This window comes from Brachyhypopomus gauderio, chromosome 12 (assembly GCF_052324685.1).
Source record: "Brachyhypopomus gauderio isolate BG-103 chromosome 12, BGAUD_0.2, whole genome shotgun sequence".
Taxonomy (NCBI): Eukaryota; Metazoa; Chordata; class Actinopteri; order Gymnotiformes; family Hypopomidae; genus Brachyhypopomus; species Brachyhypopomus gauderio.
The window spans coordinates 9,090,235-9,105,948 of NC_135222.1; the positions used below are offsets into that span (position 1 = coordinate 9,090,235).

The 15,714-nt window shown below is 45.9% G+C and overlaps 1 protein-coding gene across 3 annotated transcripts in view; it reads left to right on the forward strand.

Annotated features, from left to right (window-relative positions):
* The first annotated feature begins 2,810 nt into the window (after positions 1–2,810).
* adamts17 (ADAM metallopeptidase with thrombospondin type 1 motif, 17) overlaps positions 2,811–15,714 on the forward strand; it is an 83,334-nt gene continuing 70,430 nt past the window's right edge. The window contains exons 1-3 of one of the 3 annotated variants that reach the window (XR_013134252.1): positions 2,811–2,989; positions 3,666–4,009; positions 8,771–8,936. Coding sequence is in view for 2 of the 3 variants with exons in the window: in XM_077023005.1 (XP_076879120.1) it covers positions 2,917–2,989; positions 3,666–4,009; positions 8,771–8,936 (583 nt within the window). In the remaining variant the exon portion in view is untranslated. The remainder of the gene's footprint in view (positions 2,990–3,665; positions 4,010–8,770; positions 8,937–15,714) is intronic. The other 2 variants (XM_077023005.1, XM_077023006.1) reach the window with 2 other exon arrangements.

A 15,714-nucleotide genomic window follows, 5' to 3' on the forward strand; every position in this document is an offset into this window, starting at 1 on the left:
ATAACTATGATGAAGTGAAGCCCATGTCAAGAAAATGATCCTCCGTTTTCTGATTACTCCATAGTTTCCTCCACAGTCCTGCCAGTTATCCTGAGCTAATTTCAGTCAGTGAGGTGGAAATTACCAGGTACACAAAATGGCCTAATGTGTTTCCCCCTAGTACTTGTGTTCTTAAACACTAGGCAACAAAATAATTTTGTTATGTTTCACAAAGTAAACTTGGTGGTAATACTTTTTATGCTGAATTTGTTTGAATAATTTCTATCCAGTATGTTTGTAAGTAATAAAATACTACTTATTCATAAATAAGGCTGTAAAAAATCCCTCTTCAGGGTCTCCCAACATAGAGGGACTTCACTTCCTTTGGTACCTCTAATACTATACAGACGAAATAACATAAAAGAGAAAATCTAGATTTAGTGACCAAAAAATATATAAGAAAAGCTTTTTATCTCTCTTTTTGTTGCATGGGACATTTCTGTTCTTCGGTGTAATCAGGCCATGAACTGCATCAACCTCTAGGGGGAGCAGTTAACCACACTAACAAAGCAAGGTAATAAATATTGCGCTCCCCAGTTTGCGTCCGTGTTCATGGTTCAGCAATGGTTGCCCGTTTCCAGCAGTTGGGTCTGCACTGTTCTCTCTTGAAATAAAAGCGACTGTCATGGGCCACCCCTGAATACCTAGACGAGGCACCGTACTCCGTTTGACCTGCTTGTATATTGTGGAGTCCACGGACGTAATTTGGGGGGGGGGGACATGTCCCCCCCACTTTTTCAAAAGCCGGTGTTGGTCCCCCCCAGTTTTTACGGTTAAAACCAAATATTTAAATAGCGACGAATCCATGTCCCCCCCCACTTTTTATTACAAAATTACGTCCATGGTGGAGTCCGTGGACTGGAGACTAGCTGGCCATTGTCCAGTTCCCATGCAGCCCAAAGAGCGCGCGATGGACTTCCACGCAATGACCGCGCGTGTTGGATCGAAGCTGGTTTCACCCACCATGCGGCGCGTGTGGCGGTGCGGCAGGCAGCTATAAAGGCAGCGCCTTTGGTGTTATTAGCAGCGTCTTGTTGCGTATGCGAACCATATTTCTTCCCACAGGTGCAAGCTTGTTTTCCACCATTTACCAACTGAGTGGTTGAGCCCAAGGATGTGGTTGGATGTCTTTGATTGTATGCCTCTCATTTACTGTTCAAAACACTCCAGCAATATACTCCAGCTTTCACTCCAGCACCAGTACAGACAGACTGGGTGGTTCTGTCATGCTGTTCTTTCATAATGGTCAGTTGAGTCAAGCCAGATGCTTTTGCTGCCCATCCGGATTCAGCAAAAAGATCTTTTGGGCAGCTGAGCTGTAGAAAGAGAAGAGAAATCATAGTGCTCCGAACAGAACTAATCCCTCCCTGACCCACTCTAAAGAATCTCCATTCGCTGACAAGGGCTTTGATCTCTGGGTGGAAGTTTCTCATTTGAAGTTTTCCCATTCAAATCCTGCACAGCAATGAGAATAACATAACTGGAGCCATAAAACAAGACTAGTTCTGAAAATCTATATATCTGTGTATGAGATGAAGTGTCAAAATGCTTTGTAGTCTTCAAATTAACCTGGTTATTGTAATATGTAGTAGGTCACATTTGGTAGCCATGATTAAAATCGATTTAATACAGACTCTCTGAAACGTCCACGCCACTAGGTGTCAGTATAATGGCTGTCTCATGACGGGAAGAATTGGAAAAATGACTTAACGCCGCTTTAACTTTGGCGCTCCTGGGTTACTGTTATCAGCATGCTCGTGCACAGGTCAGGGCTTGTGGTGCTCAACGTGAACTCAGTGAGAGTCTCACGAGTCCTCTAAGAGACCATGGAGGGCAACGCTGGCCTGGTAATGGCTCACCGATTGTTAGTCAGTTTTTTAATTTCCTTTCTTTCTTTCTTTCTTTTTTTTTTTTGGGGGGGGGGGGGTGTATAAATAACCATGTAAGAGTTTTGTGCTGCATCTGCGCTCCCACGTCTTGCTTTGGCAATTACCTGATGTCTTGAATCAGGTGAGAGAGAGAGAGAGAGAGATAGAGAGAGAGAGAGAGAGAGAGAGAGAGAGAGAGAGAGAGATCCATTAAACTGTGAGTGTTCCATGACTATGAGAGAGAAGCGTTGGTTTTTCCCGGTACTCGAGGACATCACCATAACAGAGTCATCAGATGTGATGAAGAATGACTGTGGGTTGTGTTGAATTACCTACATCCTTTCACTTACACCCCATTTATCAGTTTTCATGGGGGACAAACACCTTCAAATGACGACCTTGCCAGCCATTTACTGCGTTATAGCCTAATTTTACTCTTGCTGAAATTGTAGTGTGTACATAAATGTAACGTTTCACATGACTAATAGTTTTATTTTTGGGGTTGTTTTTTTCTCCATTTTGCCTCACTCCTTTGTCCTAATCACAACTGAGCTGCAGGGTATAAAAAACAAAACTTGGTGATGAATCTGACAATGACATTTTAAAGTCATTTAATAACAAAATCATGTATAAAATAAGTTAAACCGACTTTTCTTGGAGGGTAAAGTCTGACTTGGCATGTGGTATGCAGTACGTGTTCAAACGTCTTCTGGATTAAACTCCGTCTGATTTTACTACCTACGTTTTTAACAGCATGGAAACCACGTGTACGGTTGCGACCCGCTCCTAAGATAGACAGCGCAATCAGCGAATCACAACACAGGGATCTGGTTTTTATAAGGCACGCAGGCAAATGCGGTTGCGGGGAGGGCTGTCCGGCGTCGGTGGGCGTGTATTTCGACTCAAGTTCAGTTTGCTCGCCGTAGCGCTTAATTTTCCAAACTTTCAGTGACTTCGGTTCAGTTCGTTCTCGCTTGGCTGGCGTGCGTTTCGTCTTCATATAGCGGTGATGCATTACCACAGTGGTCTACGGCTTCTCTTCCGTTTTTTCCTCTTTTGCATCGGGCAACATGCAATATCAGGTAAGACTGTAATAACACCTGTCTAACTTGTCTACTAACGTTACTAATACCCAATCTGCAAAACTGCTTACAATGCCACAACACTCCTTTAACTCAAACGACTCGTTGTCATGAGTTATCTGCAAAGTTCACAAGTAAAGGACTTCTGCTGTCCTCGCTAAAAGCAGTTTTTTGCAACTCACATGCCATTTCAATAATAATAATAACCACTGAGTACTTAAGAATCACATAACTTTAGCGCCCGGTTTTATCCACATGTATAATTGTTTTCACTGCGCGTTTGGATTGGTTCAAAAGTTTACTAGACAGTGTAAACTCTTTCTGTCTTCTCTACCCACTTCCATGAAAGATCTCTGACTGTAATTCCCATTCTTAATACTTCTAACCACGCCGGTCCAGCCTCTCCTGGCATTACCCCTGAGACCGTTCAGCTCAGCAAGCATCACCGCTTTAACGCTATTCTCACTTTGACTTCTTTGGCAAAAGTGAATACTTTCCCCTCATTAAGTTTAGCTATAAATGCAGTTACTCTAGCTTTTACAATAGTAACCTACTTTCGTCTGACGCTACATTACTCTCATCAGTACATTTATTAGCTTTCTTACAGTGTCATAATTTGATTTTCCAAAAAAAGAGTGTTGTCCCAAACCGCAGTGCTCCATCCCTTTCACCCTAGCACACTCCGTAGTGTACGAGACGGATACGGCAGTGCCGCGGGTGCTACGGCGCGAGCAGGTGCACCTGCTGCCGGAACCGTCCGGGTGGAGTTCGGGCCGCACGCGACGTTCCGGCCGCCAGCAAGACGGCCTGTTCCTGTCGCTCCCAGCCTTTGGCCAGGAGCTCCTCCTGGAGCTGCAGAGGGACGAGGCGTTCCTCGCCGCCGGCTTCGTGGTTGAGGAGAGGACTCACGAACGAAGCTTCCAGCACGAGCCGGCTTTTAAGGCACGGACCTGCTTCTACACCGGAACTGTTCTCAATCGCACGGACTCCTTTGCGTCGCTGGACACTTGCGGAGGACTGGTGAGTTCCTCTTTTGTTCGACGGGCGGTTGACGGCAGCCTGTGCAGCCAGCGCAGGTGCATTTCAGACACTGAGCAGAAAAGTTCTTTGAGTTTCAGGCTAGTCGCTTTGGGTTTTGGTTAGACTCCCTGCAGTGAGTATCGGGCTTGCAGACGTTTCATCTTTGGTGACCGCTTACATTGTCTCAGATCCCCACTGCTTTTGGGTTGGCATTACTGGGCATCGACATGTCCGCAAGACTTTGCCGGCACAAGCGTGAGATTGGTTGGATTCTGCACCCATGTTCACACGTTCACACATAGACGGCTCCTTGGCCCGGGTCCAGCCACGCGTGACCCGCTATCAACCGGCTGAAAGGAATGAGGAACCTGTTGTGGAGAGCTGTCAGGCGGTCTGTGATTGGGCCGTAGGGTCACGCCGGTGTTCCCTGGCATCCACCATCCCCCACCCCCACCCCTCACTGCTGCTTTGGCAGTGAAGGGCGCTGTTTGTTTGTGCACGCGCACGCACTGGGCTGCTGTCCCGTGCCTGTTTGCGGAATAATAGTGCGAGTGTGGCTGTTGAACACCACGTTGAACTGTGAGGCATGACACTTGAGCCGCACGCCATTTTTTCATTCCGACGCCGGCGCCGTGCATGCCTCGAATTCTGCAGTGTGTGCATTTGTGTGTGTGTGTGTGTGTGTGCATTTGTGTGTGTGTGTGTGTATGTGTGTGCGCACATTAAACACTTGTGCATGCAACACTTTTGGATTTCTGACTCTGCGTTTTGGCTCTGTTGCTTAGTCCACAAACCTCTGCTCCACGCACCATATTGGGCCATCGCAATCCATTCATTTTCGGTCATGCAGCCCTGACTAATTACAAACAAACAGCGGCGCTTCGATACATCTCGGGGTGTCCGACGTTTCTGCGTTTTTTCCCCCCTCCCCTTATAAGCTCTGCTTAGGCAACAGCTATGTGGAAAGTGAGGTCATCCTCAACCGCAAACGTTCCAGTCGCATGTGGAATCGGACCAGGCCGGGCTGCACCGACACCCCCGGGCAGGCTGACAGGGAGCAGATGCGAAAGCGAGACGCCTCCCTGCCCCCCACCTCCCGATCAGCTGGGGATCAGCTGGGATGTTTTGACTATCCTCGGCTCACGATTCCTCGCGACGCCGGGCCTTTTCCATTGGGCCAGGAGCGCTTCCTGTGCTGAGTGCTGCTGCAGGTCTGACTGGCTGTGTGCAGACAGGACAAAAAAAAAAGTGGGTCAGTGATGTGACGCTAGTGTTTGGGTTAGCATTAGTGCTAACAGACTCAAAGGAGTCAGGGGCATGTGTTTAAGACACGCTTCTTCTTTTATTCTCCTTTCTGTTTGGATTTTGTGCTCTTTCTTGGCTGTTGCCCCAGGTGACCCGTCCTCAGGCGGCTGAGTGACAGTCTTGTGCAGTTACTGTTCTCAGGACAGACTAATTGCAGCCCTGTAATTTGACTATGGGTTTACATGAAAATTTACCATATATGGATTGCATTCTGACATGAGCTTATAACAATCAACTAGTGATTTCTACTGTTTTTCTTTTCCTTTTTGGGGTCAGCACATATTATTTTAGGCCGACAGTTTGAACTCTCATAACACATACTAATAAACCCCTAGTAGTTTTATCACACTTTATTTGATTAGCGGAATTACATTCATGTAGCTCTGCATTCAGGCCTAAAGCGAAACATCAAGCAATGGGAATTTCATACATCTCCAGAATTCTGTCCCGTATATATTAATTCTGTGTTGTACGTTTTCAATAGTGTTTCTTCCATGCCTGGCCCCTTGGGGCCCTGCCCTGACATTCTGCTGGGTACGTATGATGATGTAACTCTGAAAAAACTTTATCTGTGTTAGTTTCTGGGAACTGGCCCCTTTGATCTTTTACATTTTTAAATAGTATTTTCATCCTTGGCTTTTCATTACCAATGTGCCTGGTGGTCACAACGTTGGACACGTGACTCATCAAAGCATCAGAACAAGAAGTTGCATTATGCAACCTTAGTGTAAAATGTCTGCATGGTATGGACACATACGGATGTAGATCTTCCGTTCTCAAGTTCATGAATTTCAACTCCATACATGTTGTTAAGTAACAGAGATCTTAGGTTAAGAGCTTTGAGCTTGTCCTGTTACTACTCCATTAGCTCACCATTAGCATGACTTGCTAAAAGAAGCCTTACCAACAGGTTATTTGGCCTGGTCTTGAGTCTGGTAGTGTATTACTTTAATATATGGTTACATTAAAATTACATAACTAAATTGAATATTATAATACAGTAATATATTATTCAACAGTTAGTTACAACCTCACAATCTGATTGGTTGAGAAGCCTTCTTACCATGCTGGTATTCATGATAACAGCACAGGGTTTTCACACCAAAAACCCCACTGACACGTTGTTACATAACGACTACCTTCATGCACCTAAGTTGTTTTGTGCAGGTACAGAATGGGAAATGAGTGAACGACCTTTCTAAGATAGCAAAAATTGAAGATTTGTACCTGCGCAAAACATTTTGACCTGCAATCTGTCTGGAGAGTGTGACCACAGATGCACATCAGATTCTGCACATCAAATTCTCCACATCAAGTTTGGCCAGTTTTAGACTGTTGGGACTGTTGACAGTTAATACACTGAGGCCAGTAAAGTGACCTGCACTGTTTGATGTCAGCATTTGTCCTCCAGAGTTTATTCTAACTGCACAATGAATGGAAGTGTTAACATATAATTAACATAATTATATTACCATATAATAATAACCCCGATAAATGCAGTGAGCCTAGCAAAAACAGTTCTATTAATTAATACACTTTTATTATTTTTCTTTTTGCATAGAAGTTGCATTGCAATAATTAAGTTATTTGCTTTGGAACTACTTTTTGGTGGAAGATTTGCCATATAACATATTCAACAATATGTTTTGTGCAGATTTCTTTCTTTGGTAGACCTCATGTATATAAGCAGGAAGAACACTCAAGGCTGTGCGTTATTGCAAATACCATAACGGCTGTGATTTGGTCACAGGCATTAGCCGGAGGCGATTGTTGTAGATTATCGGGGAATGACATTATTTGCGAAACGCTCTTATTTCATAACATTATGATTTGCGACAACACGGTCCATCTATTATTCCTTCTATAAATATTAAAATAAATAATGTAATTATTACATACATATTGTAGTATTGGCATTAGTCCAAGCCCTTTATGGGTATGAGGGCTGAGGAGGTGTGAGGCTCTACCTCCATTTCAACCATGACACCCCCCCCCCCCCCCCCCCCCCCCAAGTACGTGCATCCATGCGTGGGGACCTGAACGTGGTGGAGATGACAGCACCTGCTGCATGATCTCTTTCTGCTTCGCTCCCGCCCAGAGCAGCTCTCTCTTCAGAGCCACAGAACTCGCCTTAAGTTCTAACGGTCACTCAGGCTGGGATAGACAAGCCCACCATGAGTTGGGCCAACATTCCTGGTGGACTACTGATGGAATTATATACATGGGCAGACGTGATGCATAGAGGGCACAGAGATACATAGAGATGCATAGAGATACACAGAGATGCATAGAGATACATAGAGATACATACAAATGCATAGAGATACTGTACGTAGAGGTACATACATACATAGAGAAGCATGGAGATACATAGAGATACATACAAATGCACAGAGATACTGTACGTAGAGATACATACATACATACATAGACAAGCATAGAGATATATAGATACATACAAATGCACAGAGATACTGTACGTAGAGATACATAGACATACATAGAGAAGCATAGAGATACATAGACATACATAGAGAAGCATAGAGATACATAGAGATACATAGAGAAGCATAGAGATACATAGAGATACATAGACATACATAGAGAAGCATAGAGATACATAGACATACATAGACATACATAGAGATACATAGACATACATAGAGAAGCATAGAGATACATAGACATACATAGAGAAGCATAGAGATACATAGACATACATAGAGATACATAGAGAAGCATAGAGATACATAGACATACATAGAGAAGCATAGAGATACATAGAGATACATAGAGAAGCATAGAGATACATAGACATACATAGAGAAGCATAGAGATACATAGACTCTTGGGAGTCCTTCCAGGTGCAGTTGCCAGTGTGATAATATACTGTGATTAATTTGTTTTTTAGCTGACAGCCCATGTGTGTATTGAAAACTCTTTACATTAAATGAACAGGGCTGTCTGAGGAGAAGAACACACATCACATTTAAGAGAGTGATCATAAAGCATAATAGATGCTAATGAGGTGTTTTTGTTGAATATGCTCAATTTCATAAATGCCTCTTTACAAAATTAGGTTTTAGTTGTGTACTGTAGTAAATATGTGTCAGTGTAATCTCAGATCTAGGCAAGCTGTCATGGTATGACTTACAAACGAAACAGCCCCAAGATGTAATTGCACAGAATCAAAATTGATTGGTTGCTTTTGATTCTAGAAGTGACGGGGAAAAAATCAACACAGGGTTATTGTAATTTTCAAAAGTGAAGTGATAAACTGCTGTTTGAAAGATTCTACCTCCTTCTGTAAGTGGATGACATACGTCTGTGATTTTGTGATTAGCAAGCACACATTTAAGCAGCTTTGCAGCCACAAGATCACTTCAGCTCATAATTTTGCATGCAGGCATTACTGCACCAGGAACTGACTACCTTCTAACCTCGTGTCTGTCTCAGACGGGCCTCGTCCAGAACGGAGAGGAGACTCTGTTTATTGAGCCAGTGGATCATGTGGCCGACTCCTTCTCTGGCTTGGAACACAAGGTGGTCAGACAACTGCGCTCCTCTGGGGAAAGGTCCCGGTCCAGAGGAAGTGGCCCCAAATACTGCCAGATCATCAGAGGTGAGCAGAATGCTTTCAAATGCCGTTGAACTGAGCCTTTTGTGCTTTTATTAGTTTAGTTGTAACCTTTTACGTACCTTTTCTAACAAAACGAATATGCAGCCAATTAGAAACTGTTTTCTTTGTGGCTTTTGACTGCAAACTGATGAAGCCGCCGGCATTTATTTGCCAACACCGATCCCAGCTAACCAGTGTCATTGAAAAACCATTAGAGCACCTCGCCATGCACTGTATTTCATTCTACTTATTACAGCCAGAGAGACTCACAGGATCACTTAGACTGGCCTCTCTATTTATGATGAATTACACGCAAGGAATCTGTTATGATAATGGCGACGCTCGGCTTCGCGCCCGTGTCCACCTCCCCATTTCCCCCCGAGAAGCGCTCACGGCTCGACAGCCGTCGGCCTCATAAATCATGCATTTCATAGCAACATTTACGGCCACATCCAATGCTTTTGATGTCTTCATTTTTCCCCCCACAACGCCGCTAAGAGACACGGAGGCAGAGAAGGCGCAGCTGTTTGGGTTTTCGCCACACACTTGTCTGTCCCGGGTCAGTGTCGCTAGACTCCTGTCGGGACTCGCTTCTGCGCAAAAACGCTGACGGAATCTCATCGTCGCGCTTTCTTACGTTAATAACGCCGTGCATATTTTCCAGGCCCGTGGGCGCTTCTTCGCCAAGATGTACGATTTTCTTTCTTGCCGAAAAGAAACCGCAGCTTTAAGAACTGGCTCTCCTCTGCGTCGTGGAGGCCAAAAGCTCCGGGCGTCTGGTCGCGCTCATATTTAGGGACGGGAGGTTTTTTGTGAGCACGCCGCAAACTTGTAGTTTACTCTTTTGTTCTTCAGCATGGAAATGAGGGTAGCCAAGTTTGTTGAGTCCATATGCAAAGATCTATACTCCTGTCTGCCAGCTTAATAACACAGCTGGATTTTCTAGTCTTGTACTATCACAGGTTTGTGGGTATTCAGAGTTTAGGATCCAACATTCTTCCTCATTTGTTTGGGCGGTGTTGTAGTTTAATTCTCAGCTGGACTGTGCAGGACGAATATTACATAACCTTCTCTTAAGGGGGAAAGACCACCAGAATTTTGACAACCTGTATAAATAAATTCTTTCCATATGTCCATATTTGGAAACTGAAACTTCCTCTTTAAAAAGAGGAAAAGGGGGAAATGAAAAAGAGAAGAAAAAAACAAAGAAAGAAGGAAAGAAGGAGTACCAGTTGTGGACCTGGGGTATGATGAAGGCTGTGTTTACAAGTGGGGTCTGTGTGCTAGGTGTGAGGGTACATGTGTGTGTGTGCACGTGTGCTAGGTGGGAGGGTACATGTGTGTGTGTGCACGTGTGCTTGGTGGGAGGGTACGTGTGTGTGCACGCGTGCTTGGTGTGAGGGTACGTGTGTGCACGTGTGTGTGCTTGGTGTGAGGGTACTTGTGTGTGCACGTGTGCCTGTGTGCTTGGTGTGAGGGTATGTGTGTGTGCACATGTGCTTGGTGTGAGGGTACGTGTGTGCACGTGTGTGTGCTTGGTGTGAGGGTACTTGTGTGTGCACGTGTGCCTGTGTGCTTGGTGTGAAGGTATGTGTGTGTGCACGTGTGCCTGTGTGCTTGGTGTGAGAGAACGTGTGTGCACATGTGTGTCTGTGTGCTAGGTGTGAGGGTACATGTATGTGCACGTGTGTGTGCTTGGTATGAGAAAATGTGTGCACGTGCGTGTCTGTGCTAGGTGTGAGGGTACGTGCACATGCCTGTCTGTGTGCTTGGTGTGAGGGTACGTGTGCACATGTGTGTTTGTGTGCTAGGTGGGAGGGTACGTGTGTATCTGTGTGCTTGGTGTGAGGGTATGTGTGTGTCTGTGTGCTTGGTGTGAGGGTACGTGTGCACGTGTGTGTTTGTGTGCTAGGTGTGAGGGTACGTGTGTGTCTGTGTGCTTGGTGTGAGGGTATGTGTGTGTCTGTGTGCTTGGTGTGAGGGTATGTGTGTGTCTGTGTGCTTGGTGTGAGGGTACGTGTGCATGTGTGTGTTTGTGTGCTAGGTGTGAGGGTACGTGTGTGTCTGTGTGCTTGGTGTGAGGGTACGTGTGTGTCTGTGTGCTTGGTGTGAGGGTACGTGTGTGTCTGTGTGCTTGGTGTGAGGGTACGTGTGTGTCTGTGTGCTTGGTGTGAGGGTACGTGTGTGTCTGTGTGCTTGGTGTGAGGGTACGTGTGCATGTGTGTGTTTGTGTGCTAGGTGTGAGGGTACGTGTGTGTCTGTGTGCTTGGTGTGAGGGTACGTGTGTGTCTGTGGGCTAGGTGTGAGGGTACGTGTGTGCACATGCGTGTCTGTGTGCACATGCGTGTCTGTGTGGCTAAACTGAGCTCCAGGTGTGGCAGGTGCTTTAGCCATTCAGCTCTTCCAAGCACCTGGCGTTTGCTGAGTGCTGATTGGGCCAGTGGAGAGGCACAGGGTGCCAGATTTGGGGGGGAAATTCTTTCCTCTGCATTCATGTCTGTCTCAGGCCATGCCAGAGCCCTCATCCCGTATCTCTCTTGTCTGTCTGTCTGTTTCTCTCTCTCTCTCTCTCTCTCTCTCTCTCTCTCTCTCTCTCTCTCTCTCTCTCTCTCTCTCTCTCTCTCTCTCTCTCTCTCTCTCCCTCTCTCTCCCGACTTGTTTGCTTTCTCTGTCTTTCTTTGTCTTGCCATCGTGTTGAAAAGTTGAGAGAGAACTGTATCCCTGAACCCCCCCCCCCCCCCCCCCCCCCCCCTCACCCTCACCACCAAACCACACTGTCCCCGGAGAAAGATACTAACTGAGACAGACTTTATATTCATTAAACTTCTTGTCCTCGATGCGTTAGAGCTTTCCCCTTCGCTGTGCGAGCACACACACACACACACGCACGCACACACACACACACACTCACGCACACACTCACACAGTCTGGATGTGCAAGGACGGATCGTGTTACAGAGGGGGAGCGTTAAACGCAGCAGAAGGAGTGAGTCTGGCTGCAGATCTCACACCCTGTTCCATCTGGAGCGCTGAAATACGGCCTCTCTGACGTGCCCCCGAGCCAGTGCACCATCACACGTAGCGCCACCTTTGGAAGACGACCTGCTCGCCGCAGCCTTCGCCACTCCAGTCCTGAACCGGGAAGCCAAAAGGTGCTCGTCAATCCCAGCTGATCGTGAGCGGAGGGGACGGGACGTTCCACACAACGGGACTCCCGGCTGAGAGGGAATGTCGAGCGAGATCAGAGGGCAGAAGAAAGGGGCGTGGACGAAAGTGGGTCAGCAGACGCGAGGAGGGAGTGGAGCTTGTCGGAGTTAGCAGGTAACGATGTCTCATGGGCTCGGAGGCCACTCCAGACTAGAGGGCTTGGACAGGTCTCGCTGGTTTATCACACCCACTGCAAGGATCCCAGGATGAAACTCACTGTGTTGCGCTTATAAAGGTGGCTGTGGATAGGGGGCAGATCAAGGTGAAAACCTTTGAAGAGAGCGGACACGCCGAGGACCGCAGGGACCAGAAAGGACATGGACCATGAAGACAGGAAGCTTGGTGGTCATCAGGGAGCAGCATTTAAGCAAGATGGAGGGCAGGATGAAGAAGTCCTGGAAATTAGGAAGCCGTGGCAAAGGACAAAGAGTTCACGTCGGTTTAGGAGAGAGGTTTGCTTCAGGGAGGTGGGGACGTTTCTGTCCCATGTTTAGAAGCTGGCGGCTGGAAACAGTAGGTGGTTACACCATGAAGCGCAGGGAAACTGTGGAAGCAGTTCTGGACTATTGGCTGTATATTCCCATTTCGTTTCCATTGGGAGCCACTTGGTCTTTTTTTGATGCTGGACCGTCACTGGGGTTGCGCCGTCAGTGCGGAAGGCCAGCATTTCTACTGGGGCCAGAGTTCTGGTCTGCCCCACTCTTTGTGATCTGAATCGCTAGGTTCTGTGGTCTGCCTCTGAACCGGGTGGAATCTGAAAAATGTTGGAACTTCTCTCAGACTCTCAGACCTCTCGAACGACTTCCAGCACCACACCGCCTTCCCCATCCCGTTCTGACTCGCTGCTCCTCTTCAGGCCGCATAGATGTTTTTGTATTCCCACCCACTGGTTTCTTGGCCTTGGCCCACACACACACACACACACACACACACACACACACACACACACACACACATACACACACAGGCATACATTACAGAAGCTGAAGCTGGTTTGTGGTGTAGGGTGTGTGCCTTAACCCCCAGCAAAAACAGTCTACAGACACCTGTCAGCTAAGAGGCTCTATTTCAGCTCTACTCCTCTCCAATGGGCTTGTGACATTGACAAAACACTACAGGAAGATTTGGCCATCTGGTTGTCATACTGTTGACCATTGTACATCCAGTAACAACTATACTCTTGAGTCCTCAAGGTGCTTTATGACTTACATATAACACATAACTAGAAATAGTAGCCGGTCAGAGATAAAATACAGCTCATACTAATTTCACCTGCACTCAGTTCATAAAATACAAACACAACAGTCAGTTTGTTCTGCTGGATACAGCCAGTGAAACTACCTCTTTCTCACTCATTAGAGCTTGGCTAATATTAAAGCATACGGTTGTGTTATTTTTATGTTTGGTGTTTTCCACCGGTCATACCTGACTTCCACTGCTCAGGCTGTGCGGGCAACAGGAAAATCATGCAAGGATTGATTATGATTTTAGATCTTTTTTGTTGCAGACAACACGTTTGTAATTGGACCACAGTCACCTGATTGGTGCATGCAGGATATAACATAGCACTACAATGTCTATTTTCACAACCCCTATAAAGGTTTTAAGCCACAGTAGTGGTTTTCAGGAAGCATTCACACCAGTCCCAAACTCATTTATGCTGTGTTCATACAGCAGACAAAATGGTTCACATCTAATCTTTTTTCTTCATATTTCAGAATGTAACAAATAACAAATGTGTTTTCTGGGTAGCTTTGTGAAAAGCAAAAAAAAAACACACATTGAAACTGACATTTTCAGTTGTGATTTGGGACACTTTCATATGTGGTACTGAAATCTGATATGTTGCAAAGTGACTCAGATTCAGGAGCCAGATCGGAATTCATGCAGCTTTTACGCCAATCGAACTCTATGTTCGCCATGATTTCGCACTGGCGGGAAGGAAAGAGCCCACTGCTCCTGGCTCTGATTTTGCATCCAGATATTCCTCTCATACCTGCCATAACTCCACAGAGACCCATCATTAAAATCTTGGCCTTCTATCATCTCCTTGCTCTCATGATCATTTGTTTCCGAGTTTGTAGCCAGCTTCCACTGCAGATGAACATGAGCATTAACTTCAGGCTAGCGGCCTGACTCCATTTTGATCATGTGCGAAGCATCGTTCTTCTCTGGGTGTTGGTTTAGGAGTGTGAAATGTTCGGACTAATGTCAGACATATGCCATGTTACAAAGAGTGTGAACAGCCTAACAACAAAAAAATGGGTCATGAAATCAGTTTTGGGCCTCTTCTACCTGCAGTGTGCATGTACTATTGTGAATCATTACTATTCAGTGCACTTTCCCCATGGAAGCACTTGTCAGAGCAAACAGCTACCTTAGCAATGTGGGGTTTCTGGCAACCGCTGTGAGAATTATTATGTTTCTCGATGCCATGCTAGCAAAGCAGGAAGGTAGAAGGTAGTGAGCTTATTTGTTGTTAGCATGGAACGTACAGTATGCTGTTAAGGGAAACGTACGCTTGCATCTTCGAGATCTCGTACAAGTGGAACCTCGTTTTATGGCCGGAGCCTCTCGGAGCAGAAGGGCGGCGTGTCTGGGAAACGCACTGCTTGATGGCATCAGGTTTTGTGTGTCACGCTCTTCAGATCTAAGGGATGTTAAAGTGCTTCCTTTGACTTTCTGTCCTTTGAGCTGTCAGAAAGTTTTGACTCATGGAATGTTTCCACGGCGAAAATACCCCTAAAGAATATTTTAGTGCAGCTACCCAGATGCTCGAAAGTGCTCGCGTTTACACAACTGTACACGTAATTTCACCTTTTTCTCCCACGGAGTTCTCCACAGTTTTATCAGCCCTGTTCAAAGTCTAAAGACCCGTTTCAGTTCTTGGAGTGGAGAACCTCCGGCACCCAGCTCGGGGAGCAGAACCTAAACTCTAGCTCCACAAGGGCTGGTTCCCAGTGATGTGTTTACAGAACCTACGTGTAATGTATGAATGCAGAGTGGCCAGAACCTTGGGATAGTTGTTCAGTGATTACAAAAAACCTGGATGTGGATTCAAAGGCTGAGAAAGAGTACCAAGAGTGCAGACTGAGCAGCCGACGCCTTCTTCAACCACAGTGTTTTTAGGGTCTGGTGTTGGATGACAGGGGTGAAGTCTGGACATCATTATGTCATCACAGATATCAATGTCATCACTGGCTTCATGACTTCACTCGTCACGGTTACTTGCTGACAAATATATTCATTAAAAGGAACTTTCCAAAATATCTTCACGCATGCATGACATGCATGACATGCATGATTAGTCTTCCTTCACAGTTTTTGCATATCGTTTCGTGCAATAACTTTGTCACCTTCGATAATTATTGGGTTTATATGACACAGACTCTTGCAGCATGGCCACGTTTAGTGTGAGGCTGGGACAGATGACCTTTACAGCTGCCTGAGGAGACAACCCAGTCCATATTGTCCCATCATGTCACTGTCACTGCAGCCAGTTTCATTACCTTGTACAAAGTGACTTTGTATGTTTTTACAACAGATGTTATTTGGAGTGAAGATATATAACGAC